General features: G+C 39.4%; 1 protein-coding gene across 3 annotated transcripts in view; it reads right to left on the minus strand.

Moving 5' to 3' along the window:
- Positions 1–276: 276 nt before the first annotated feature.
- Positions 277–27715, minus strand: part of MGST2 (microsomal glutathione S-transferase 2) — a 37632-nt gene continuing 10193 nt past the window's right edge. For all 3 annotated transcript variants that reach the window (XM_074378314.1, XM_074378317.1, XM_074378325.1), the window contains exons 4-6: positions 4940–5010; positions 2239–2320; positions 277–1772 (exon numbers count right to left, since the gene is read on the minus strand). In XM_074378314.1, the coding sequence (XP_074234415.1) occupies positions 1643–1772; positions 2239–2320; positions 4940–5010 (283 nt within the window). In that variant the 3' untranslated portion in view covers positions 277–1642. The remainder of the gene's footprint in view (positions 1773–2238; positions 2321–4939; positions 5011–27715) is intronic.

The following is a 27715-nucleotide window of genomic DNA, read 5'->3' on the forward strand; positions in this document are numbered from 1 at the left end:
CCCTTATTGCTTCTAACATTCTCTTTAATTTTTGTCATTTTAATTATAACATGTCTAGGTGTGCTCCTCTTAGGATTAATCCTGTATGGGACTCTGGGCTTTATCCACATGTTGTTTAACCAAACTCTGTGTGTGTGTGTTTGTAGTTTACAGCTTTAAATAATTCCTATTTAAATGCAAAACAAATTGTTTAAAAATCCTCAAGTGTAATATTTGGAAAATAGTGGGGGTTTTCCCATTTCCAAAGAATGACTTTGCAGTAATTGTGCTTTAGAATGAAATTTGCATTCTCTCTTTATTGATACTGTCTTCAATGTATAAGACAATTAAAACGTTACAATATGAATCACCGTAACTGATCAGAATACCAAAAAGTAAAAAGACCATAGAATCATAGCATTTTAAAATATCAGCCCCTTTTTAGCTGAGAGAAAACTGAGGCAGAGAGCTACACCACACTGCGGTAGCACAGCCAGCAAAGGGTAGACCAGTCAAGCGCTGTCTGGGTCTGCAGTCTCCACTTCTTTTGCGTAAGGTACACCACCCAGAGGGCGTTATTTAGTAAGTTGGGGAACTGGGCTGGTATCCAGATCCCCCCATTCCCATACAGATAGAGTATTCTGGGATATTTAGCACTGTTGTTTGGGATGCCAGAGGTTGTCATGTCTGCTCCCTTACTATTCTGGAAATGCTAGTGTGTTAATGCCTTTCTTTTCTAGTATCCATAGCCTCTGTAACCTGTCTTTGCACCCACACACACACACACACAGAAGTTCCAATAAAAAGCTTCCTGAAGATGCCCACACCAGATTAGAGTCTGTCGAACTTCAGAAAAATTACAGACAACTCCTTATATACACTCATTAATTCCATTTTCCTAAGGTCCCTGAAGCCTGTGAGGTGGACTCACTCATTCCCATTTTACAGGTGAAGGAAGGCCATTTGCATTGTGCCAGCCAGTGACTGCACATCAGGGTCCAACAGCTGCAGGCCCCCAGTGCCATGTGGCACGGGAACCCAGCCTAGACACTCTGGCTAAGACCATCACCCACCTTCCACTGCCCAGGGGCCAGAGTCCCTGAGCACTCCTCTCTGGATGGTTCCTTGAAAATGACACGCCTTTTCCCCCTTTTCTTTACAAAGTGCATTTTCACAAATTCCTTTTGTGCTATTAGTTGATGACCCTTCTCTGGCTACTCCATGTGACCGCATGACTTCCCCCACGGGCAGCCATCTGTTGTTCTCCTGCAACCAATGAAGTGGGTTCAGCTGCCTTATCAGCATCTGTCTGGAACAAGAGAGAAGCAGACTCGGAAACAAGTGATGGCGGCGATCCACAGGCAGCCCTGCACGTGGACAGTTCAGGCCGCTTTCTCCCCTGTAAGCAGGCATGACTTCAGCATCCACTTCCAAAACCAGGGTTCAGCACACTTCCACTGGTGATATGGATACATCCCCTCAGAGCAAACTTAAGTTCTTAAATGAACAGGAAATGTAATCTCTAAAGGGTATGCTTGTACAAAGCCATTTCAAAAAAATAACCCAGAAAGGAGCCTTTTATTCCTTTTCATTGAACAAGTGACACCATCTAACCTTCAGAATGGAACATCTGCAAGCATTTGAGTAAAGGGAGAGGGAAATGTTACAAATGCCTCAGTTTCTTGGCAACGTTGAAGTCCAGGTATTCATCCAGAAAGCTGTTGGCAATCCCCACAGCGCCTAGGATGGTCAACAAGGCCAAAACCCCCAGACTCAACCGGAAACCAGTGATCCTGTGGGTGGATATAAGAGATGAGAGAGAGGGGTGATAAATATAACCTGGGCTAAATTCATAGCTGGGGAGCCTGGCGCAGACCTCGCGTGTCTATAGACACTGCCCAGAATTTCCATGTTTTTTGCCATTTGAAAAATTTGGTTCATCACATAAATTAAAGGGGATGCCTAGCCCCAGAGGTCAGGTGGCTCCTTTGAACATACAAAGGACTAACAAGGTTAGGTGGGATTATTTCCCTTGGTGTACTTGCAGGAGACAATACAGAATCTTTGAAGAATTTAAACTGTGGTGGGCAAAGAGTGCACTCAGTACAATTTCATACTTGCAATTTCCTGTCTCACACCTAATTGTGCATGGCCTGAGGCAACAGCGATCACTTTTGCCATCACAGCCATCAGTGATGCTAATTCTGACTCCATCCTGCTAGTTTTTGCCTAAACACCCAATTCTTGGGTTCTCCTTACCTTTTTTTAGCATCTTCTGAATATCCCCAGAAATACTGGTAACGAGCATATATGTACACCAGACCCAAACAAGTCGCAAAAACTAAGAAAAAAAAAATAGAGAAGATACAGAATGTTATGGCAGCCTCTCAAAACCTAGTGTGAAAACTGAGAAAATGCTCACAAAATATGTATCTGACAAAAGACTTGTACGTAAAATATGTAGAGAACTCTGACAAGTCAATAATGAAAGGAAAACAACTTGGTTTTTTGATTAAATGGGCCAAAGCTTTGAATAGAAAATTCACATAGCAAGATAAACAACTGTACCAATAAGCACATGAAAAACTTTCTACATCTTCCCACATCAGCAAACTGCGACTTAAAACGACGAGATGATACCACTTCCCACCCACCAGAATGGCTAAATTTTAAAAAAGACTAACAACATAAAATGTTGGTGATACTGGCAACCTCTAATGGTGGTAGGAATGCAAAATGGTACACAGCCAATTTAGGAAAAGGTCTGGTAGTTTCTTAGAAAACTAAACATACTTTTTGACCCAGCAATTTATTCTTGAGTATTTACCCAAGAGGACAAAAAAAGCACATGTCCAAAAAACTCGCACAGAATGTTCACTGCAGCTTTATTCCTAATAGCTAAACACTGCAAACAGCCTGGAAATGTATCCACAAGAGAATGGCCCAACCGTGACCACCATACAATGGAACACCACCGGCAATGAAAAGAGACAACTGAGGACAGCACCGCGAATCTCAAAAACATCTGGCTGAGTGAATGAAGCACTGTACAAGGGGTACCTGCTGAATGGGCAAAAACTAAACTAAGATGAAAAGAAATTAGAGCACTGTTTGCCTCTGAAAGAGGCTGGGAAGGACCTGAGGGAAACTTTGAGTGGAGGTCATGTTCCATGTCTTGATAGGGATTTGAATGACACAGGTGTACATGTTGTCAAAACTCAGATGGTACACTTCAGATCTGTGCATTTTGCTAGATAGATTTTACCTAAAAGAAGTGTAAAATGTGGTGTGATGTTCTGCCACCCTGTCCAGTGAAAAATCTCAGGATCTTCCCTATGCTAGGGACCCCTTCTCTTTCTCAGCACTTCATGGATGCACACTGCCATCTTGTAAACACCTGAAGCCTGTCTGTGGGATTCCAATATGCTGGATAAAATTAAATTCATTGTTTTATTAGGTCAAACTTTTTTTTTGTTTCTACTATATACCAGGTATTCCAAGGATTGGGGTTAGCAGTGAAAAGATACAAGCTCCCTGCCCTTATGGGGTTATTAGCAAAGACAGGGGAAAATGAGAAGAAAAGTACAGACTTGAACGTGCTGGGAAAGGAATGAATGGGGATGGACAGTGGGAACTGGAGGAGGCCGCCTTTAGGAAGGGGTCAGCGAAGGCCCCTCCCAGGGGATGACGTTTGTGCCAGGCCCTAAAGGATGAGAACAGGGGGCCGAGCAAAGATGTGGAGGAGAAGGGTGGCAGGGCCCCTGAGGAAGCAGTTCTGAAACTTTGTCTGATCAGTTACTCCCACAAAGCCACTGAGAACCGTTCAAGGCAGAACCGAACGGGCAATCTGCTCTGGATGAGAAAGAATCAAAATTAGGACAAGATACCCAAGAAATCATTTCAGGATTTCCTGACAGGTGGGTGGTCTCATTCTGCCCATTACAGGTCAGATGGCAGAGGCTGAGTCCCATTATCAAAGGGCACTTTTCTGATTAGTTGTGAACGTGGTCTTACCTGACAAGGAACTACTGCCTTCATTTTTGCCCTTAATGGATAAAAATGTGAGCTGGAATAAAGTTAAGTCATTCTTGGAAAGACATTGTATCTGAAATTCCTCAGTCAAAAGTAAAAATTACAAGAAGGAAGTGATAGGGTTGCCTTTGAAAGCAGCTGGATTTTGGTTGATTCAAATCTTAACAATCAAGTGTCAAACCCAAATGAGGCCACGAGAGTTATCAAAGTAAAGGATTAAATTTCTCCAAATAAGGCAGCTGGTGCTAGTCTGACCTCCTGTGAAAGGGACGAGTAGAGTCTGGGTGAAGCCCTCAGCCCCCAAGGATACCCCGTTCAAATAAAGTGGGTGTTCACAGAGTTGCTACATCCATCAGTCACACTACATTCTTTGGGTTTTAGGGGTCAAATACCTATAAACCCTACTCTGTACTTGAAAGCTAATTTTCTCCTACACTGGTAAAGTTGTACAAATTACTTAATCTCTCTGTACTTCAGTTTCCTCACCTGTAAAATAGGAATTAATTATAGAACCTACCTCATAGGAAGGTTTTTAATCCTATAAATCCAAACATGAGATAATATATGTATGACACTTAAATAGTACCTACAACATAATACTCAATAAATATTAGGTAAAATAATTAGGGTGAATTGTTAATTCTGTTCTTATAGATAAACTGGAATTTAGAGTATTAGACTGAAGACAAGCACATGTCATTTTCATTCTGGAGTCCCCAACATACAGTTTGTTCCAATTTTTTAATCTAATCACTGAAATAAACTGGAATGAAGCCTGAGTTAGGTCATGTGCAGCTCACTGCTCTTTGTGCTTATGTTGTTTAAAGCAATTTCCAGGATCGGTAGATGTGTAGCTGCATACCTGCTGCTTAATACGGTAAGAACTGTAGTCGTCATTACAACAGAGTTGACTGTATTTTAAACTTACCTTGGTTGAAATACAACCCAGCCATCCACAATGTAATCATGAATACTGGGTAAAACTCCACGCAGTTTTGTCTACAGAAAAAAGAGATGTGGGTTATTTTATGAGAAAACTATACACCAAAGCAGTGAGATTTCATCTAGAGGTAAATGCCCAGTCTCTTCTTACAAAAATATAAGAATTAACTTAAAGAGCTTAAATGTCCTTACAGGTAAAAATGAGTCTTTCAAGGTGGGACTCCACCACTGTTTAAACTTCAGAGAAGGGCCAAGAATCACTCTCCTACATATAAGTTGCCAGTAGAATGAATCGTAGCTATTTTCCAAAAGACAGGCCTCGAGATGATCCTGATCCTGAGCCTAGAGATCATTTGTATCTTACCTAAATAACCCAGAAAATAAGTCAATTCACATTAAATGAATTTCTTCCCCAGAATTCCCTCACTTCTATTGCCTTCCATTTGTGTTACTCAGCACATTAAAAATGGTTTTTAAATAATTTCTTTAAAACCTCCTGAAATAAATTAATGAGCATATTTCATTCCCATTTTACAGAAGAAAAAAAACTAAAGACTGAGAACCCAAACTGACTGATGCCTCACGGAGAATCATAAGTAGACTGTGTCATCTCCAGATTACAAAGCTCTGTCCTAATGTCAAATCAAATTGCTTCTATTCATAGAAGACTTGAATGGAAAATTTGATACTATTTTAAGCAGAAGGGAATAGTTCTCTGGGAACTATAATTAATTTATCTGCACCTAGCAAAGGGAAAAAAGATGAATTCTATTCATCTTCCTTCCTGTGCTATGCCCCTAAGTGATCTTGGTTAGGTTGGCTGAGCCCTTTGCTAACAATATCACAACCAGAAAAAAACTTTAATGAGGTCCTGAGCTGATCCTGCTGGACTGGTCATAGGATTAGAAATGATCCTACCTCCTTCCTGAAGCCTTAAAGCTTGATTACTTAAGGTTATGAGGCAATTGACCCAGAAATAGTTGATTCTGGTTCTTGAAGACTGAGTCTTCTAACCCAGGTCACCATGAGTGATTCTTCTTTTCATAATGGAAAAGTGTTTTGTTTCAGTTGTTTGGTTTTGTTTTTGTGACCAAGATGGTAACATGGGAGGCTTCTGAACTTCCCTCCTCTCACAGATGCACTGGAAGTACAGATACACACAGAGTAGTTCCCTCTGAAAGATACCCAGAAACCAGCTGAATGATTCCCACACACCAGGCAAATGAGAAAACAGCCACACTGGAACAAGTAGGAAAGGCTGAGCCCCACCTTCCCATAAACAGCACGCCCAGCACAGCACCCTACATTCAGGGGGAAACCCTCAACCCCCAGCTTCTCCCTGAGGAGCAAAGGGTTTGGACTACATGTCTAACACCTCGACTTTTAAGACTCCCATCTGAGGGCTGGGTCCCCCAAACACCTAGTTCTGCAAGCCAGGAGGGCCTGTATCCCTGAGACCCATAGGACCTCAGCAAACAAAGCAGCAGTTCCTAACAGAGCAGGTGAGCACTGACTACAGCTATCCCTCTGGAGCTTACTGCCGAGGGAGCAGGCAAAACCACCTGTCTCCAGTCTTTATAACGGGTCTGACTCCATACTTTACAAGCTGATGCCTGAGGGCCCAGCTTCTAGTTTAGCATGTATCTAGGGGCTGGCTGACATTCTCTCTGGATCCAGGGGAGCTGATGGGGGCACTTCTCTTGCCTACTCCCTTTAGTTTGCTCCAACAATAAAACCAGATTGCCAGCATCTCTGAAAGGAGTTTATACACACATCTGGCACCCAGCTTTTGCAGCTGCTCTCCAAGGGACAGGTGTCCAAATCACCTAGCTCTGATAGCCAATGAGGCTTGCACAAGTCCCATAGAACCATAGTAAACAAAAAAGCAGTGACCTTCTGACCTTGCAAGCCAGAAGGGAGTGGGAAGATATATTCAAAGTGCTGAAAGAAAAAAACAGCCGACTAAGAATACTCTACCCTGCAAAGCTGTCCTTCAAAACTGAAGGGACGAGAAGGAATTTTACAAACAAAAGCTGAAGAAGTTCATCACCACTAGACCTGCCTTCTAAGAAATGTTAAAGGGAGATCTTCAAGTTGAAATGGAAGGATGCTAATTACTGACATGAAACTATATGAACGTATACAACTCACTGGTAAAGGTAAATATATAATTAAATTCAGAATACTCTAATATTGCAGTGATGATGGGCAAAACACTTATATACTCTAAAGGTTGAAAGACAAGAGTATTAAAACTACAATAATTTGTTAATGGATATACAATATTAAAAATATAAATTTGTGACATCAAAAACATAAAATTAGGAAGGAGTATAAAAATGTAGAGCTTTTGAATACTTCCAAGTTAGATTGCTAGATTGCTATCTGCTCAAGATAAACTGTTAAAAATATAGGATGTTTTATGTAAGCTTCATGGTAACCACAAATACAGTCAGAAACAAACACATATATGGTCAATTCATTTTAACAAAAGAGCCAAGGACATAGAATGGGGAAAGCAGAGTCTCTTCAGTAAATGATGCTGGGAACACTGGCCAGCCACATGCAAAAGAATGAAACTGTACCCCTGTCTTATATCATACACAAAAATCAACTCAAAATAGATTAAAGATTTGAACCTAAAGACCAGAACCCATAAAACTCTTAGAAGAAGACATAGGGGAAAAGATCCTTGACATTGGTCTTGGCAATGATTTTTTTAATTTGACACTAAAAGCAGAGGCAACAAAACCAAAAATAAGTAAGATCACATCAAATGAAAAAGCTTTTGCACAACAAAGGAAACCACTAACAAAATAAAAAGGCAACCTATGGGATGGAAAAAAAATTTTTGCAAACTACACATTCAATAAGGGGTTAATATCCAAAATATACAAAGAACACATAACGCAACAGAAAAAACCAAATAATCCAATTTAAAAATGAGCAAAGAACTTGAATAGACATTTTTCCAAAGACATAAATGATCAACAGGTACATGAAAAAGTGCTCAACATCACTAATCACCAGGGAAATGCAAATCGAAACCACAGAGGTATCATCTCACACCTATGAGAATGACTATTATCAAAAAGACAAGAAAAAGCAACTGGCAAGCAAGTGCACTCCTGGGTATATATCCAAAGGAAACAAAATCACTATCTTTAAGAGACACCTATACTCTCATCTTGACTATAGTGTTATTCACAGTAGTCAAGATATGGAAACAAGCTAAGTGTTTGAAAGTGGTTGAATGGATAAAGAAAACATCATACACATACACATACAATGGAATATTATTTAGCCTTTAAAAGGAAGGAAATCTTGCTATTTGTGACAACATGGATGAACCAGGAGGGCATTATGCTAAGTGAAATAAGCCAGGCAGAGAAAAACAAATACTGCATGGTATCACCTATATGGGGAATCTTTAAAAAAAAAAAAAAATGTAAACTCACAGAAACAGAGTAGATTGGTGGTTGTCAGGGGCAGGGGGTGAGCAAAATCAAAACAGGCTAGTAAAAGGGTATAAACTTTCAGTTATTAGATGAGTAAGGTCTGAGGATCTAATATATAACATGATGACTATAGATTTTATTGTATAATTGAAATCTGCTAAGAGTAGAACTTAAGTATTCTCACACAAAAAAAAGTAAACATGAGAAGGGTTAAATATGTAAGGATGTAATGGATGTGTTAATTACCTCAGTGGGGGAAATCCATTCACAAATTACATGTATATCAAAACATGTTGTACACTTTATATATATGACAATTTTTCAATTATACGTCAATCTGAAAAAAATCTCTAACTTAAAAAAAAGAAAGCATCATTACAGACTGTAGTTCTTTCCTCATTCTCCATAAATCTACAGGAAATTATGGATGATCAGTTCAACCTTATTAGTTTATGACACAACTACATGAGAAAAAAACCTCCCTGATAGTAATTTAACCATGTCTTAAAACTGGGTAAGAAAACTGCATAGTTAACTGCATAACTCACTCAATGTGCATAAAAGACTATGGCTGTGCAGAGTCAGAAACAAGTGGACATTTCTAACCCTGTGCCAGCAATGACGACCATAAACTTACGCCACTCTCCAAGGAGAGCCAGGAGAGCGATCATCAGACCCTTGGAAAATCAGAAATGCAGAATATGAATGCCAAGTGCTTTTTCTTTTCTTTTTCTTTTTTTTTTTTTTTTAACTGTTTGTCTTTAAGGCCTGAAAGGCCATAATGACCCAAGGAAGGTCATGACATTGATATCCTCACAAACCATAGCCACAAATTTCTTGTACTCAGGGAAGTAACCAAGATTCGTCTTTCTGCTGTTTTCTGTCATTGGCATCATTTTGCTTCTGATGATTGCCTTTTTACTAATATCTTTTAAAGTTTGTAAGTTGCTATGGCAGGTTAAGTGAAAAGACACTTTATAAATGTGAATGGTCAGAATAATTACAGCTATGTTAAAAACATTTCCTTTTCCTCAGCTAAATCCATAGACCTACTTTCCATGAAGTAAAAGAGATTACGAGCAGAAGAATGCTCTATTTTTCACACTCATTGGAGTTTTATATGATCCTTTTTGAAAACAAAACACAGTTGTCCCATCTTGTATCTACTATTGTAAAACACCTTAAATTATTCAAAATTTAAGGGTTAAGTTTTTCCACAACAGGACTCAAAATTAGCCATGATGAGATTCTAAAAAGTCACCTTCAAAACCAGTCCATTTTATTTTTCATAAAAGTCTAACTATTTAGAAGGTTTTATTCCCCACTGCAGTTCTAGTGGCCTTGAGTAGGTGTGTGGGACAGAGAGATATTATATAAAAGCATCCCAGCCAAGCCCAACAGGGGCTGGGATCTGCGGCCCCTGTGTGTGTCTGCCCCACACGGTGAGATGCACGTGCACTTTTGTGTGTCTCATCTGCAAGCGGAAGGAGGCCTCCGGGGCAAGAAAGAATGAGGCAATCAGAAAGAGGGATGTTCCGGGGTCTTTCTCCTTGCCCGAGCCAGGGAACCAGTTTCACACCCCAGTGGAGACCAGGCTGAAAGTTGCAGGATGGCCTTTATGAAAGGCTTGGTGAGACTCCAGACGCCTGCAGTGCCATGCCTCAAATGACAAAGTGACAGAGACTTGGGGAGAGCCACGGCCCTCACCTCCCTCTGCCACAGACCACTGAGCAGGCCCCATGCGGTCACAGAAGACTCTAGAATCTGGAGAGGAGTACCGCACTCCCAGGACTGGGGCACAGCCCCTCCCGTCAATCACTAGCCAGCAGAGCTGTGTCCCTGCCCACATCCCCTGGGGCTCAAGGAAGCAACTGGGAAGGCAGGGGAAGTGGGTAGTAAGAAATCACTGACTCCCAGACTGGGAGTTCAAAATTTGTAGATACTGACAGGCATATGTAGAATAGATAAACAAGATCATACTGTATAGCACAGGGAAACATATACAAGACCTTGTGGCAGCTCACAGCAAAGAAGAATGTGACAATGAATATATGTACGTTCATGTATAACTGAAAAACTGTGCTCTACACTGGAATTTGACACAACATTGTAAACTGACTATAACTCAATTAAAAAAAAGTTAAAGAAATCACTTGAGACACAGGCACGGAAGTGAGTTTAACTGCATTTGTGCTCCCAGAGGGCACAGCATGGGGTACTTCGACAGTTTAGTGTATCTCTCACGCTCCTCTCCCAAGAGCGTTTAGTCACTCTTGGTCTCACCCAACCTCATGTCCCAGCTGCGCGCATTGTAACTTTTCTCCCGGTTCCTCATTTACTGACTTACCTTTAAGCCCTAGGGCTGTGTCCATTTCTTGCTTTCATCTTTCAGAGACTGAAAATAATTCTCTGACAGCCAGGACTGGGGCCCTGCTATCGCTAATGGTCTTCCCTGCTGCTGCTTGCTGAAGACACCAGGTATTCCTTGGCCTCGGAATAAGTGGAATCTCATTCCAACACGCAATAATGACCCCCTTCGCCACGTGACCATGTCCTTCTGCTGCCCCTGCAGAACCCCCACACCACCGTTCAGCCGTCCATGCCCAGATGTGTCCCAGGTCAGCTCATTCACAGTAACCGTCAGCAGACACTTTAACTCAAGGGGATCAAACTCTGAAAACCTGTTCTTCACAACCCTATCAGTGACGAATTACAGTTACATTGACATGAAAATAATTGACAGTCTCTTTTTGGACATGAAGACAGACATATTACAGAAGAGCCTCAGGAAAAATCTAAGGGACAGAAATCAGCTGGCAGCCACTGTGTCAATGACCCCTTGCAGGAACAGAGGGGTAACATTGGTTCTGACTGTTGGGCCAAGTGATGTCCCTTCAAAGTCCAATGACCCCCATTTCTGGGCTCCCAGATAAAGTACATTCTTTACTGGGCATGATTCCCCTTAAAAACTAACAGCCCCAGGTAATGCCCACCTTATCAGGCCCCCACCGCCCTTCATGGACCCTAAACCTCTTACCTCACCTAAAACCAACCACAGACTTGTGCACAAGCCAGTCAGGCACCTTGTGACCCAACCTTAAAAAAGACCCCAACAACCAGCCCTTGGCGCTCACACAGGCACCTCTGTGTGGCCCACTCTTGCCTATGACAATGTACTCTAGTAAACTCCTTTCTATTCTTATGCTTAACTTCTGGTAAATTCTTTTACCAAACCTGTGCATGTCACCACGTCCTTGTTTGGGCCGCCATGTTATGCTCAAAACACTGACCACTGACGGATGCCCCCTTTCCTGCATGTCCACACTGAGGGAGAACTAGTCTGTCTACTCTTCCCTGGTGAGACCCTCTTTGCACTATAATCCTGTGCTCTTTGATAGTTAAGCTTCCCAGAAGATTAGAGAGCAGCTTATTTTCTGTTACAGGCAAGTGTCACCCGGGGCTCAAATTCCACCCAGGGATAACAGAAAAAGTCTTTGCTGGAAGGACAGTGGGGTGACCAACCATCCTGGTTTTCCCCGGCCTGAAAAGGTTTTCAGAATGTGAGACTTTGATTTTTAAAATCAGCACAATCCCTGGTAAATTGGCTTGGTTTGCCTGGAACTGAGAGATGTCCTGGGACACAGGAATCTGAGGGCTAAAACTGGAAAAGTCCCAAACTGGAAAGAGTCGGCCACCCTAGAGGATGGGCTGGTGGAGCCTGTGGAGACTGAAGGTTAAAGTCACTGAAAGCCCCCATGGTCCACCCCCAACTCCAAGGAGGCCTGGAGGCTCAGGACATGTGACCATTGCAGATTCCCACCTGGACCTGAGGGCTGGGAGCAGTGAGGGCAGACCCAAGCTAGGTTCTGCTTGGCCCCTGTCTCAGCAATTAGATGTATGGACTAGAAAGCTCACTTCATATTGGAAAAGAATCACACTGGGGTCTGTCAGTTCCTAAAACCCTAGTCTCTGACTAAAATTGCATAACTGCCATAAAAATATGTACACATCCCACTGTAGCAGAGGTGGCCGGCTAACAAGGATGGCGTGAACTTGGCTCTGAGCAGTAGCTGCCAAGTCAGGGACTACACTTCCCAGTCTCCTGGGATTTGGGTGGGGCTACTTCTTGCCAATGGAATGTAAGTAAAATGAAATGTGTCACTTCTGAGCCAAAAAGCTGAGTAGACAGTGTGCCAAGCTCTCCTTTCCCCCACACACTAGTTGAATGGAGAGAACTCTGAGGACCTGGCTGGGGACAGAACCCTTAGATGGAAGGAGCCTATGCCACAAAAGCCCAAGTGGAAGTCCACCCAACCAGGAAGACCTTGACGTGAGCAGGACGTAACTCCCGTTATGTTAAGTCACTGGGAATATGGGGTTGGTCCACTAGCACAGCTAATGCATTTGACTAGAAGAGTTTATAATATACATTACAAAACAAATACAAAATAGAAATTTAAAGATATTTTAGGGGTAAATATAAAAAACTCCAATATTTTCCTCACCCACACAGCAGATTCCTTAGCACACACCCTCTGTGTGTGCACATCACTTGGGAGATCCTTGGCCTAAAGCACTTAAATATTTCTGCTTTTTGATAAGTTTCCCATGAACACTCAACACAAAACACTTGCTTGTAACAATCTCGTTTGTAGAAAATCTGAACCATCTGCCAAAGGGGAAAACCTGATCAGCCAGAGAACGCTCCCTAATGCCACGCTCACTGTATGATATCTTTTAAAAAATAAAAAGCATCAAAGCAACTAAAAGGAGGTTTCTCCCCTTTGAGATTTTTGTTGCTCCTTTTTCTTATGTCTTTTGTTTTGGTGACTTGTTCCAAAACACTAGGCTGCACACCGCCATGAGCAACTTGTACTATTAACCCAGATGACCCAGCCTCGGTCTGCTGGCTTTGGACCCTGGGAAGTGTCTGGTTTATTACACTGATGGAGGGGTCAGAGCAACAGGTTAATATGCTCAGAAAAGGCTTGGGGATGAGAGGTTGCTGGAGCCAGTCTTTTTGTATAGATCTGTAACTATCTAAATTGCTCCTTGTCAAGTAACCCTTATTGTGGGAACACGAGAGGGAGGTTGCTACTAATGGTGGAGGGCATGAATCTAACCAGCATTTTAGTGACGCGTTTGCTAAGGAACAGGATGGGCAGCTGAGGGAGTGAGGCTTGCATTTCATCCAAATTCTAGCTGCCACTTGTCCCCTGACTATCTGAGAATCATCTAGCTTGTGTGACAGAAGCTGTCTGGTAGTGGTATGGACTAAATGTTTGTGTCTCTCCAAAATTTAAATGCTGAAGCCCTAACCCCCTCAGTGAGGCTGTATTTGGAGTAAGGAATTAGGGTTAAATGAGGTCAGAAGGGTGGGGTCCTGAATCACTAGGACTGGTGTCCTTGTAAGAAGAAACACCAGAGAGCTCTGACACCTGCCAGACTGACCCTCTCTCCCTCCCCACCCCTACAGAGAAAAGGCCATGTGAGGACACATGAAGCCAAGAGAAGAGAGCTCTCACTGGAAATAGAATTGGCCAGAACCTTGATTTTAGACTTGTAGCCTCTAAAACTGAAAAATAAATACCTGTCATTGAAGCCACCCAGTCTATGGCATTTTGTTACAGTAGCCCCAGCTGAGTAATAAGGTGGGTTTTAGAGGAGGGTGGAGTTTGAAGAACTCATCAGTCATTCTCTTATCTTGGAGACCCCTTGCTGGCCCTTTATAACCCAGTGGATAAGTACACCTTGTGCTTTCAGCTGATGTACACTTGCAAGAAGAATGCAGATGTGTTTATTGTCTCTCTATTGTTTATTTTTTGTACTTAATACAGAGGTAAGTGACTCAAATTACTATAATTTTAGTATTGCAGAATATTTGAAAAATTACTGTCCTTTTGAATTTTCCTTTTCTTCATAGTTTTTAGACATGCTTTATGGTCAATAGCTTTAATTTCTAAATTTCAGGTTTAGAATTCAAAGCGACTATAAGAAGTTAGTAAAATGGCAAACAAACAAAAAAATACCCCTCCCCCAGAACTATAGTAGAGTAAGAAAAGGCTAATATTTCTAAAGAGTACTCAGATTCATGATGATTGAGTTTACTTGTGCCCTGTGGCAGGTTAATTCTGGAACAGAAACTGAATAATTCAGCATTAAGAAAACAGTGGTGCATTAACAAGAAGGAAGTAAGAAATTCTTCTACCTTACCCAGAACTGATGGAACCACTGTTAGGATACTATATATACTTCCAGGTGCCAGGTTTAGAAATAATATGAAAAATTTTAGTCTAAAGAGAACAACCAAGTTTTTCTAATGATTGGGGGGAAAAAGCTGAATTGGTGCTACCTAACCTCAAAAAATTGAAGATGAAAGACATTTAATGATGGTCCTCAAGTGTATGAAAAAGAGTGAGGTCATCAGCAGCTGCTTCTTCCCGTAGGATAGAATCAGAGAGAATATATTTAAATTACAAGATCAACTTATTACTTGGATCTACTTTTTAGATTTATAAGAGCCTTTAAAGGGATCAAGGTGCTCAAAATGACTAGCTAGGATTTTCTAAGCTTAGTAATAACAAGAAGAAATGGCCCTTGGTGAAACTATAGTTGCTATTTTCATAATTTCAAAAAATGTATTCTGGCAAAAGACTACAAAACTCTAGAAAGTTACTCCAATGCTCTCCCTGGAGGAAGGGAAGAGGAATTGAATGGGGGCTCTAGAGAAGGGACCCTAGGCTAGTAACTAGGATAAGTTAGACTCTATAATCATCATCTCTGCTTGACAAATAAATATCCAACCTGAGGCAACCTGCAGACAGGAAAATAGGGAGTTCAGTAGTGGTCAGAGGGACCTTGAAGTGATTGCTATGAGATGTCAAGTTCCACTCAAAGAAAGAATCAGTCATAACACTGCACTTCTCGGCTATACTTAGTATAGGGCATAGGGCTCGGCTTAGGGCATAGCAGCAGGAGAAAAGAGTAGGGGAAAAGGCAGCGTTTCTGCTGCTGACAAGACCATGAGACCATCAAGGGAAGCTGAAGGGACTCAATGTTTTGGTTCCGGAGAGCCAAAAAAGAAAGTGCATTCCCTCTTGGGGATCTGCAGAGCTCAGGGGAGCCTACCCTGAAAAAGAGGGTAGGTAGCCAAGCAGGCTTGGAATGAACTGGTTATCCCAGGGGTTCCTGCCCTAACCACCTTAGATAAAGCTGAAATGGCTTTATTAGCAATGAATCTACTCTGCTCTGGTCAAGTTTATCCTAAACCTTAGAACTTAAGGCAAAAACTAGGCTAGTGCTATGGAATATCCAAGAAGAAATTCAGGGAAGGGAGTAAGGACCATTTCCATTCACCTCTGAGAGAGAATCCAGAATACCCATACTGTGCCCTTAAAGGTATTTTATGGCTCCAAATCCCCCAACCCCACCCCAATTATTGGCTATTATTCTTTAACCCCTTTCTGTTCTGCCATGACTAATCAAACAAAATAAACAAGACACTTCTAACAAGGAAACTGGCTTTGTATACTTATAAACAACTTAAGTGAAATATTTGGAAATGGTGTCAATTTTATTCCTAGGACAAGAGGAGTCCAGATACAGAAAAGCCAGGAGACAGCAGTAACTTGAAAGAAAATCAAATTTGTGAAAACTACGTGAAGTAACAAGAACCAGCAATGGCCCAAGAATGTAACCTGCTGCAAGTCCAAAGCTCCCCAGCACGAAGTTCTCAGCTCATGAACGACAAAGTAGGAAGATGCAGAATCTCCTCCTATAATTTTATAAATAGTATGGTATCTCCCAAACTTCAAACATTATTATATTACTGTCAAAATTTTAGCCTCTGCATCTACCTCTTACTATTTTTCTATAAATCAACAACTTTTTACTCAAATGAGGACAAGTGTAATTGTTCCCACTTGTGGTAGTGATGTAAGAGTGCCACTTTCCAAATAAAAGATAAGCATAAAAATTCCATGAAGGGCACAAAAGAAACCTCAACCAATTTAAGAGGATAGAAATTATTTCAAGCATCTTCTCTGACCACAATGGCATGAAACTAGAAATCAATCATAGAAAAGCAAGTGAGAAAAAAATGACAGCATGGAAACTAAAAAACATGCAACTAAAAAACCGATGGGTCAATGATGAAATCAAAGAAGAAATTAAAAAATACCTTGAGACACACAACAATGAAAACACAACCACACAAAATCTATGGGATGCATCAAAAGCAGTCCTAAGAGGGAAGTTCACAGTGATAAGGCCTTCCTTAAAAAACAAGAACAATCTCAAATAAACAACCTAACCTACCACCTAAAAGAATTACAAAAAGAAGGGCAAGCAAAACCGAAAGTCAGCAGAAGGATCAGGAGGGAATAGAGATTTAAAAATAGGGGGAAAAAATCAATCAAACCAAGAGCTGGTTTTTTGAAAGAATAACCAAAATTGACAAACCTATGGCCAGGTTCACAAAGAAGAAAAAAGAGAGGACACAAATAAAATAAGAAATGAAACTGGAGAAATTACAACCAACTCCACAAAAATACAAAAAATAAGAGAATACTGTGAACAACTATGTGGCAATAAATTGAACAACCTAGAAGAAATGGACAAGTTTCTAGAAATATATGGTCCACAAAAACTGAATCAAGAAGAAATAAATCATTTAAACACACCAATCACTAGAAGTGAAATAGAAGCAGCAATAAAAAAAAAAAAACCACCTCCCTGCAAACAAAAGTCCAGGACCAGATGGCTTCACTGGGGAATTATATCAAATATACAAAGAAGAACTCAAACCGATTCTTCTCAAACTCTTCCAAAAGATTTAAGAGGGGGGAATACTCCCAAACTTATTCTATGAAGCCACCATCACCCTGATACCAAACCCAGACAAAGACATGACCAAAAAAGAAAACCATAGGCCAATATTGTTGATGAAGACAGATGCAAATATCCTCAACAAAATATTAGCAAACAATCCAACAACACATAAAAAAGATTATACATTATGATCAAGTTGGGTTCATCCCAGGAACATAAGGATAGTTCAACATATGCAAATTAATCAATGTGATACCCCACTTCAACAAGAGAAAAGACAAAAATCACATGATCATCTCAATAGATGCAGAAAAAGCATTTGATAAAATTCCACACCCATTTATGATAAAAACTCTAACCAAAGTGGGTATGGAGGAAACAAATCTCAACGTAATATAAGCTACTTATGACAAACTTACAGCAGCATAATATCAGAAATGGCAAAGCTGAAAGCCTTCCCACTAAAATCTGGAACAAGACAAGGATACCTGCTCTTACCACTTGTACTCAACATAGTCTTGGAAGGCCTAGCCACAGCAATCAGGCAAGAAAAAGAGATAAAAGGGATCCAAATTGGAAGAGAAGAGGTAAAATTGTCATTATATGTAGATGACATGATACTATATATAGAAAACCCTAAAAGCTCCACACAAAAATTAAGAGAGGTGATAAAAGAATTTGGTAAGGTAGCATGATACAAGATTAACATACAGAAATCAGTTGGATTTCTTTATACTAACAACGAAGTATCCGAAAAGGAAAGTAAAGAAACAATCCCTTTTAAAATTGCATCCAAAACAATACAATACTTAGGAATAAATCTGACCAAAGAAGTGCAAGACATATATGTGGAGAACTACAAAACAATGACTAAGGAAATTAAAGATGACTTAGAGAAATTGAAAGATATCACCTGCTCTTGGATTGGAAGAATTAATATTGTTAAAATGGCCATACTTCCCAAAGCAGTCTACAGATTTAACACAATCCCTATCAAATTACCTAGGACATTATTCACAGAACTAGAACAAATAATCCTAAAATTTATATGGAATTATGAAAGACCCAGAATTGCCAAAGCAATATTGAAGAAAAAGAACAAAGCTAGAGGAATAACCCTCCCAGACTTCAGACAATACTACAGAGCTACAGTAATCAAAACAGCATGGTATTGGCACAAAAACAGATATAATGGATCAATGGAACAGAATAAACAGCCCAGAAATAAACCCATAAACTTTTGGCCAATTAATCTTTGACAAAGGAGGCAAGAACATGCAAGGAAGTAAAGACAGCAAGCGGTGATGGGATAACTGGACAGCTGTACATTAATCAATGAAGTTAGAACAGTCCCTCACACCATACACAAAAATAAATTTAAATTAGCTTAAAGATTTAAACATAAGACAAGACACTATAAATCTTAGAAGAAAACAAAGGCAAAACATTCTCTGACATAAATCTTAGCAATGTTCTCCTATGGCAGTCTACCCAGGCAACAGAAATAAAAGCAAAAATTAACAAATGGGATCTAATTAAACTTATAAGCTTTTGCATAGTAAAGGAAACCATAAGCAAAACAAAAAGACAACCTACAGAATGGGAGAAAATAGTTGCAAAAGATGAGACTGACAAGGGCTTAATTTCCAGAATATACAAACAACTCATACAACCTACTAACAACAACAACAACAAAAAATCCCAAACAACCCAATCCAAAAATGGGCAGAAGACTTAAACAAGCAATTCTCCAACAAAGACATACAAATGGCCAACAGGCCCATGAAAAAAGGCTCAATATCGCTAATTATCAGAGAAATACAAATCAAAATTATAATGAGGTATCACGTCACACCAGTCAGAATGGCCATCATTCAAAAGTCTACAAACAATAAATGCTGGAGAGGGTGTGGAGAAAAAGGAACTCTCCTACACTATTGATGGGAATGTAGTTTGGCGCAGTCATTACGGAAAACAATGTGGAGACCCCTCAAAAGCCAAAAATAGACTTACCATATTATCCAGCAATCCCATTCCTGGGTATATATCCAGAGGGAACCTTAATTCAAAAAGATACACACACCCCAATGTTCATAGCAGCACCATTTACAATGGCCAATACATGGAAACAACCTAAATGTCCATCAACAGATGACTGGATAAAGATGTTGTGAACACCCATTTATGATAAAAACTTTCACCAAAGTGGGTATAGAGGGAACATATCTCAACATCATAAAAGCTATATATGACAAACCTACGGCCAGCATAGTACTCAATGGTGAAAAACTCAAAAGCTTCCCACTAAAATCTGGGACAAGACAAGGCTGCCCACTATCACCACTCCTATTCAACATAGTCTTGGAAGTCCTAGCCACAGCAGTCAGGCAAGAGAGAGAAATAAAAGGGATTCAATGGGAAAGAAGAGGTAAAAGTGTCACTATATGCCGATGACATGTTACTATATATAGAAAACCCTAAAAGGTCCACACAAAAACTACTAGAGCTGATTGAAGAATTCAGCAAGGTAGCAGGTTACAAGATTAACGTTCAAAAATCAGTTGCATTTCTTTACACTAACGATGAATCAACAGAAAAAGAAAATAAAGAAACAATCCCCTTTAAAATAGCACCCAAAGTAATAAAATACCTAGGAATAACTCTAACCAAGGAGGTGAAAGAATTATACACAGAAAACTATAAACCATTGATGAAGGAAATTAAAGACGACTTTAAAAAACGGAAAGATATCCCATGCTCCTGGATTGGAAGAATCAATATTGTTAAAATGGTCACACTGCCCAAGGAAATCTACAGATTTAATGCAATCCCTATCAAATTACCCAGGACATATTTCACAGAACTAGAACAAATCATAATAAAATTTATATGGAACCACAAAAGACCTAAAAATTGCCAAAGCATTACTGGAGAGAAAGAAAGAGGCTAGAGGACTAACTCTCCCAGACTTCAGACAATACTATAGAGCCACAGTCATCAAGACAGCATGGTATTGGTACAAAAACAGACATATAGACCAATGGAACAGAATAGAGAGCCCAGAAATGAACCCACAAACTTTTGGTCAACTTATCTTCAACAAAGGAGGCAAGAATATACAGTGGAATAAAGACAGTCTCTTCAGCAAATGGTGTTGGGAAAACTGGAGAGCAGCATGTAAAGCAATGAAGCTAGAACACTCCCTTACACCATACACAAAAATAAACTCAAAATGGATCAAAGACTTAAACATAAGACAAGACACAATAAACCTAGAAGAAAATATAGGCAAAACATTATCTGACGTACATCTCAAAAATGTTCTCCTAGAACAGTCTACTCAAGCAATAGAAATAAAAGAATAAACAAATGGGACCTAATGAAACTTAAAAGCTTCTGCACAGCAAAGGAAACCATAAGTAAAACAAAAATACAACCTACGGAATGGGAAAAAATTTTTGCAAATGAAACTGACAAAGGCTTGATCTCCAGAATATATAAGCAGCTCCTACGACTTAATGAGAAGCAACCAAAAAACTCAATCCAAAAATGGGCAAAAGACCTAAACAAGCAATTCTCCAAGGAAGACATACAAATGATCAATAGACACATGAAAAAATGCTCAGTATCACTAATTATCAGAGAAATGCAAATCAAAACTACAATGAGGTACCACCTCACACCAGTCAGAATGGCCAACATTCAAAAATCCACAAATGACAAATGCTGGAGAGGCTGTGGAGAAAGGGGAACCCTCCTACACTGCTGGTGGGAATGCAGTTTGGTGCAGCCACTGTGGAAAACAGCATGGAGATTCCTCAAAAGACTAGGAATAGACTTACCATATGACCCAGGAATCCCACTCCTGAGCATATATCCAGAAGGAACCCTACTTCAGGATGACACCTGCACCCCAATGTTCACAGCAGCACTATTTACAATAGCCAAGACATGGAAACAGCCTAAATGTCCATCAATGGATGACTGGGTAAAGAAGCTGTGGTATATTTATACAATGGAATACTACTCAGCCATAAAAGCTGACAACATAACACCATTTGCAGCAACATGGATACTCCTGGAGAATGTCATTCTAAGTGAAGTAAGCCAGAAAGAGAAAGAAAAATACCATATGAGATCACTCATATGTGGAATCCAAAAACAAAACAAAACATAATACAAAACAGAAACAGACTCATAGACATAGAATACAAACTTGTGGTTGCCAAGGGGGCGGGGGGTGGGAAGGGACAGAGTGGGATTTCAAAATGTAGAGCAGATAAACAAGATTATACTGTATAGCACAGGGAAATATATACAAGATTTTGTGGTAGCTCTCAGCAAAAAAAAAATGTGACAATAAATATATATATATGTTCGTATATAACTGAAAAATTGTGCTTTACATTGGAATTTGACACAACATTGTAAAATGACTATAACTCAATAAAAAATGTTTAAAAAAAAGATTTGTGGTATATTTATACAATGGAATACTACTGAGCTGTAAAAAAAAAATAATAAAATAATGCCATTTGCAGAAACATGGATGGACCTGGAGATTGTCATTCTAAGTGAAGTAAGCCAGAAAGAGAAAGAAAAATACCATACCATATTACTTACATGTGGACTCTAAAAAAAAAAAAAAAAAAAAAAGATAAAGTTTTTTACAAAACAGAAACAGACTCACAGACACAGAAAACAAACTTACGGTTACCAGCGGGGAAGGGGGTGGGAATGGATAAATTGGGAGCTCAAGATTTGCAGATACTAACATATATATATATATAAAATTGATAAACAAGTTCATACTGTACTATATTCAATATCTTGCAGTAACTTACAGTGAAAAGGAATATGAAAACGAGTATGTGTATGTTCACGTATGACTGAGGCATTATGCTGTACGCCAGAAGTTGACACAACATTGTAAACGGACTATACTTCAATAAATAAATAAATAAACCCCCAAAATTCCATAAAAACAAAAATTGTCAGATTCTCATTAGATGTTAATGATGATTGAAGGCTCTGAGCAGGAGATCCTTCCTCTGCTGAGTGGGGGAAATGGGGTCCAAGAGGTGTCAAGAATACATTGAGGACTTCCAGCTAAACGTAGCAAAATAAATCCATGTTTATTTTTTCTCCCTCCCAAAGCTTCACTAAAATGCCAATAAAGGAATAAAAAATAGATACAAAGCTTTCAAGAACAAGGGAAATGGGAGCAGACACAGCAGTGGAAGAGAGATGGTAACAAAGTTCTTAAGGAAAGCCAGCACGTGGTGAACAGTAGCTGAATTGATAGAGCGCAGAAAACTAAACCAAAGTGCCCGCAGGAGGAAGAACAAACCAAGACTGAGACAGTACTTATCCCAGAACCCAAGAGGCTCAGGAAGCGGGGGCCCAGGCCCCTTGGAGGCCAATGCCTGATACAAAGAGTTGCTGAAAGACAGTATAAGGAGGGCTTTGGCTCCACTCCACCCCTGAGCCCCATCCCTATTCCTCCATCATAGGAAATGGGGGGATTATTGTTTGGAGAAACTGAACCAGAGAATCTCTGAGAGCTCCAGGACCAGTGGAGGGTGGGGGTAAAATTCTGTACTGAACAAGTCCACATACTGCACAGTGGAAGAATTTTCCTTCCTTCACCCACCGCATTGTCAGACTACTGTAAGTCAGGCCTATGATACCTACCCTTCTCCATCACCACTCACTCTCTCCTCCCTTGTAGAAGGGTTAAGGGCGTTTTCTAGAGAAATGGTCCCAGAAAGATGACCTACAGATACTGACGTTTGGGGTCCCCCCAGAAGACAGCTGCCTCCTAATCCATCACCCTTTTATGAAGCTGCCCACCCAGTAAGCCCTGCCCACCACATGGAGCTCCCAGTTCACTACCTAGTGTCTCTTTCTTAGATTGCATAGACAGCCAATCAAGAATGACCTGACATTTGAGTAAGGCTTCCAGAATCTCTTTTGCTCAGATCTCCTTGCTGGACCTTTGTTTTCTTGGCTTCATAAGGCTAGAGGGCCCCAGGTTCAGTCCTTGGTCCTCTCCTTGTCTTTACCTACACCCACTCCCTTAAAGATTTCATCCAGTCTCATGGCTTTAAATCATCTCCATGTGCCAATGACTTACGAATTTATATTTTCAGCTCAGATCTCTCTGCTAAAATGCAGATTAGTATATACAACTGTCTACTCTCTATCTCTGCCTGGCTGTGTAAGCCAAAATGTGTTAGAAAGTTTACAATGCAGTAACAAATGATCCAAATTGCTTAGGAGAGCATAATGTTTAAAGCTTCTCCTTAGCTGTACCATAAGTCATATCTCCTGATCTCCCCCCCCCCCCCAAAACTGCTCCTCCTGCAGCCTTCTCTGACTCAGTTAATCACAATTCCATCCTTCAAAATGCTCAGGCCAAAAATCTGGAAGTTGTTCTTAACTCTTCTCACCCTCCATATTTATTATTTCAGGGAATCCTATTGGCTCTACCCTCAAAATATATCCAGAATCTGCCACATTTCATCATCTCTACTGCTACTTTCCTGGTTCAAGTCACTATCATCCCTTGCCTGAGTTTTTGCAGTAGCTTCCTCACTGAATTTTCTGCTTCTATCAATGCCTACAGACTATTCTCAGCAAAACAGATAAAGTGAGCCATTTAAAATATAAGATCATGTTATTCCTCTGCTTAAAATCCTGTAATGAATTTCCATTTCAGTCAGAGAAAAAGCCAGAGTCCTCACAATGGCCTTCAAGGCCCTGCCTGATCTGACCATCCATTACGTTTCTGACTGTCCCTCCCATCACTCTGCTGGCTTCCTCTCTCTGCCACACTAACTTCTTGAGAACTCACAAGGCTATTTCTTCTGTCTCAAGAGCAACTGTCCTGCATGTCCACATAGCTAACTCCTTCACCTGCTTCAAATTTTTGCTCAAGTGCCACCTTCTCAGTGGAGCCCACACTGACTACCCCATTCAAATTACAAGCCACCCCACATCCCCTCAAATGCTTTCCTTTTTCTGGTATTTCTTAACACTTACTACCCCCTTACATAGAGTATTATTTTCTTATGGTATTATCTGCTTTTTGTTCATTGCCTGTCTTCCCTGGCTATAAGGTAAACTTGAAGAGGGCAAGGATCTTTGTTGAGTCATCCACTACTATATCCCAAGCTACCAGAACAATGCCTAATATGTAGAGGTACTCAGAAAATATTTAATGGGTGAATAATAAATAAAAATTAAAGACAGGGCCAAAGGAAGTCAGAATGGCCATCAGTAAAAAGTCCACAAATGATAAATGCTGGAGACAGTGTGGAGAAAAGGGAACGCTCTTACACTGCTGGTGGGAATGTAGTTTGGTGCAGCCATATGGAAAACACTATGGAGATTCCTCAAAAAACTAAAAACAGATTTACCATATGATCCAGCAATTCCACTCCTAGGCATACATCCCGAGGGAACTAATTTGAAAAGATACATGCACCCCAATGTTCATAGCAGTGCTATGTACAAAAGCCAAGACATGGAAACAACCTAAATGTCCATCAACAGATGATTGGATAAAGAAGTTGTGGTATATATATGCAAAGGAATACTACTTAGTGACAAAAAAGTATAAAATAATGCCATTTTCAGCAACATGAATGGACCTGGAGATTGTCATTCTAAGTGAAGTCAGCTAGAAAGAGAAAGAAAAATACCATATGATATCACCCATATGTGAAACCTGAAAAAAAAAAAAGGAAGAATAAAGAAAGAAAGAAGACACTAATAAACTTAGCTACAAAAAAAAAAACAGACTTGCAGACATAGTAAACAAACTTATGGTTATTGGGGAAGGAGGTGGGAAGGGATCAATTTGGGAGTTTGAGATTTGCAAATGTTAAACACTATATATAGAAAGATAAACAAATTTCTTCTGTATAGTACATGGAACTATATTCAATATCTTGTAATAACCTTTAATGAAAGAATATGAAAACAAATGTGTATGTGTGTGTGTGTGTATATATATGTGTGTATATATATACATGCAAGACTGGGACATTATGCTGTACACCAGAAGTTGACACATTGTAACTGACTATACTTCAACTTAAAACAATTTTAAAAATTAAAAAAAAAAAAAAAGACAGGGCCAAAGGAGAAAAATAAGAAACCTAGAAGAAACAAGAGATGATAAAGGAAGATTGTTTTTAAAACAGTATCATTGGGGGAAGAGAAAAAACTCAGTGGTAGAGTGCGTGCTTGGCATGCCTGAAGTCTTAGGTACAATAACCAGTACCTCCATTAAAAAAAATTTATATAAATCCTCAGATATAAGAGAATAAATTGCATCCATGATACAAAAAAGGAATGCTATAACAGCAGCAGCAACAAGAACTAAAGAACAATCAAAGGATTAAAAATTCTTAGGAATTAAAATTCACATCTGAAATTTTTTTTAAAAAATCAGTAAGAGGTTAGAGGTTCAAGAAATCCCAGAGAGAACAAAAGTCCAAGAAGACGAAAAACTCAAGATAAATCTAAAGGATCAATCCAGAAGGTCAACTTACAACTAATATATATTTTAAGAATGAAAGAACAGAGAAAATAAGGAGACAAAATTTAGGGGTATTTTAAAATATTCTAGAAAAGAAGGACATGAGTTTTCAGACTTTGAGAAAGCCACCTCTAGGGTTCAGCTTAGCGAAGAAAAATACCTCTGAGCAAACACAACACCATAACATCTTAGGACACTCGATCAGGGGAAGATCCCAAAGCTTCTACAGTTTCCAAGCAAAGGATCAGGAATCAGAACAGAACACCTCAACAATATCAGTGGAAATTAGATAATAATGAAACAATGTATTCAAAATTCTGAGGGTACGGATTTTTACTGTAGAAATGCCTAACCAAGCCATGAATCAACTGTGAGGCAGAATTAAGACATATTCAGAAATTCCAAAACCTGACATTCCCCTTCTCTCAGAAAGTGTCTGGAGGGTGTACTCCATCAAAACAAAGAAAAACCAACAAACAGGATGATATGAGATCCAGGAAACAAGAGATCCAAATCAGTAGAGTATAACGGAACTTCCTAAGATGTCAACAGGAAGTCCTAGGATGACAACCGTATAACAGACCTAAAGAGCAACCTCCAGATTGCAGCATAAAGAAACTAACCAACCAAATAAACAAAGAGGCAATTATTAACCCCAGGTAAAACAAAAAAATATACAAGAAGGAAATTTAATCATAGTATAACACTTGATTCAGCTTTGAACATTATTTAATCACAATAACATAAACATTGGCTATGGGTTTAGCTCAACAAAGTGATATAATTTTACTGGAAGGATGAGGTGAAGAAAAAAGGAAACAGAGGAGTATGAAATTCTTCCATAAAAGGAAGTCAATTGATAATGTCTAAAATTTGTGAATCAATAAATAGCAGTGAACTCAATAGTATTTAGAAATACAGAAATAAATACCAAAAGTAGTAGTCAAAAGGAATGTCATGGGTTATCTCTAGGGATGGACTGGGGGTCAGGAGAATTATTTGTTGTTATAAGGCTTATAATCTCACTTTATTTTCAGACTACATACATGGATTACCCTAATAAAAATAAATATTAATTTTGGGGTGTGGGACATATTGGCACCAAACCAATACTTTCCACTTAATATAACCATAAAGATTCAAAGATACTGGAAATGAATTTCTCATCATGGGGTCCAATATTATTTAAAATAATACCTTTTTTTCATTTTTCAGTTTTATTAGGTAGAATTGTTACAGTCTGACTGCAGATATACAATATATTGCATATAAATACACATATACAATATACTGCACATATTTTTAAACTTACATATATGTACTGTTCAATGTTTCTAAGAACGTTTAGAGCTTTAGGTTTTTAAACTTACATAGTTATCAAAGGAATAAAGCCAATCACAAAATAAGAATTCAAAAACATACATACACCCTGCTATTAATAGCAACATTATTTATAATTGCCAAGATATGGAAGCACCCTAAGTGCACCTCAATAGATGAATGGATAAAGAAGATGCAACATATATCTGTAATAGAATACAACTCACCCATAAGAAGGATATTTTGCCATTTGCAGCCCTTCATTCACTTTTTTTTCACTTCAAAAACCAGAATTTTATAACAGGCATAAACATTTCCACTGCATCAAAAACAAAATACCTAGAAATAAACTTAACCAAGGAGGTTACCTATACTCTGAAAACTGTTAAAATATTGATGAAGAAAACTGAAGATGATACAAAGAAATGGAAAGATATTTTGTGCTCTTGGATTGGAAGAATCAACATCATCAAAATGGCCGTACTACCCAAAGCAATCTACAGATCCAATGCAACCCCTGTCAAAATACTCATGACATTTTTCACAGAACCAGAACAAACAATTCCAAAATGTATATGGAACCATAAAAGACCCCGAACTGCCAAAG

This window comes from Camelus bactrianus, chromosome 2 (assembly GCF_048773025.1).
Source record: "Camelus bactrianus isolate YW-2024 breed Bactrian camel chromosome 2, ASM4877302v1, whole genome shotgun sequence".
In the NCBI taxonomy this organism is placed as follows: Eukaryota; Metazoa; Chordata; class Mammalia; order Artiodactyla; family Camelidae; genus Camelus; species Camelus bactrianus.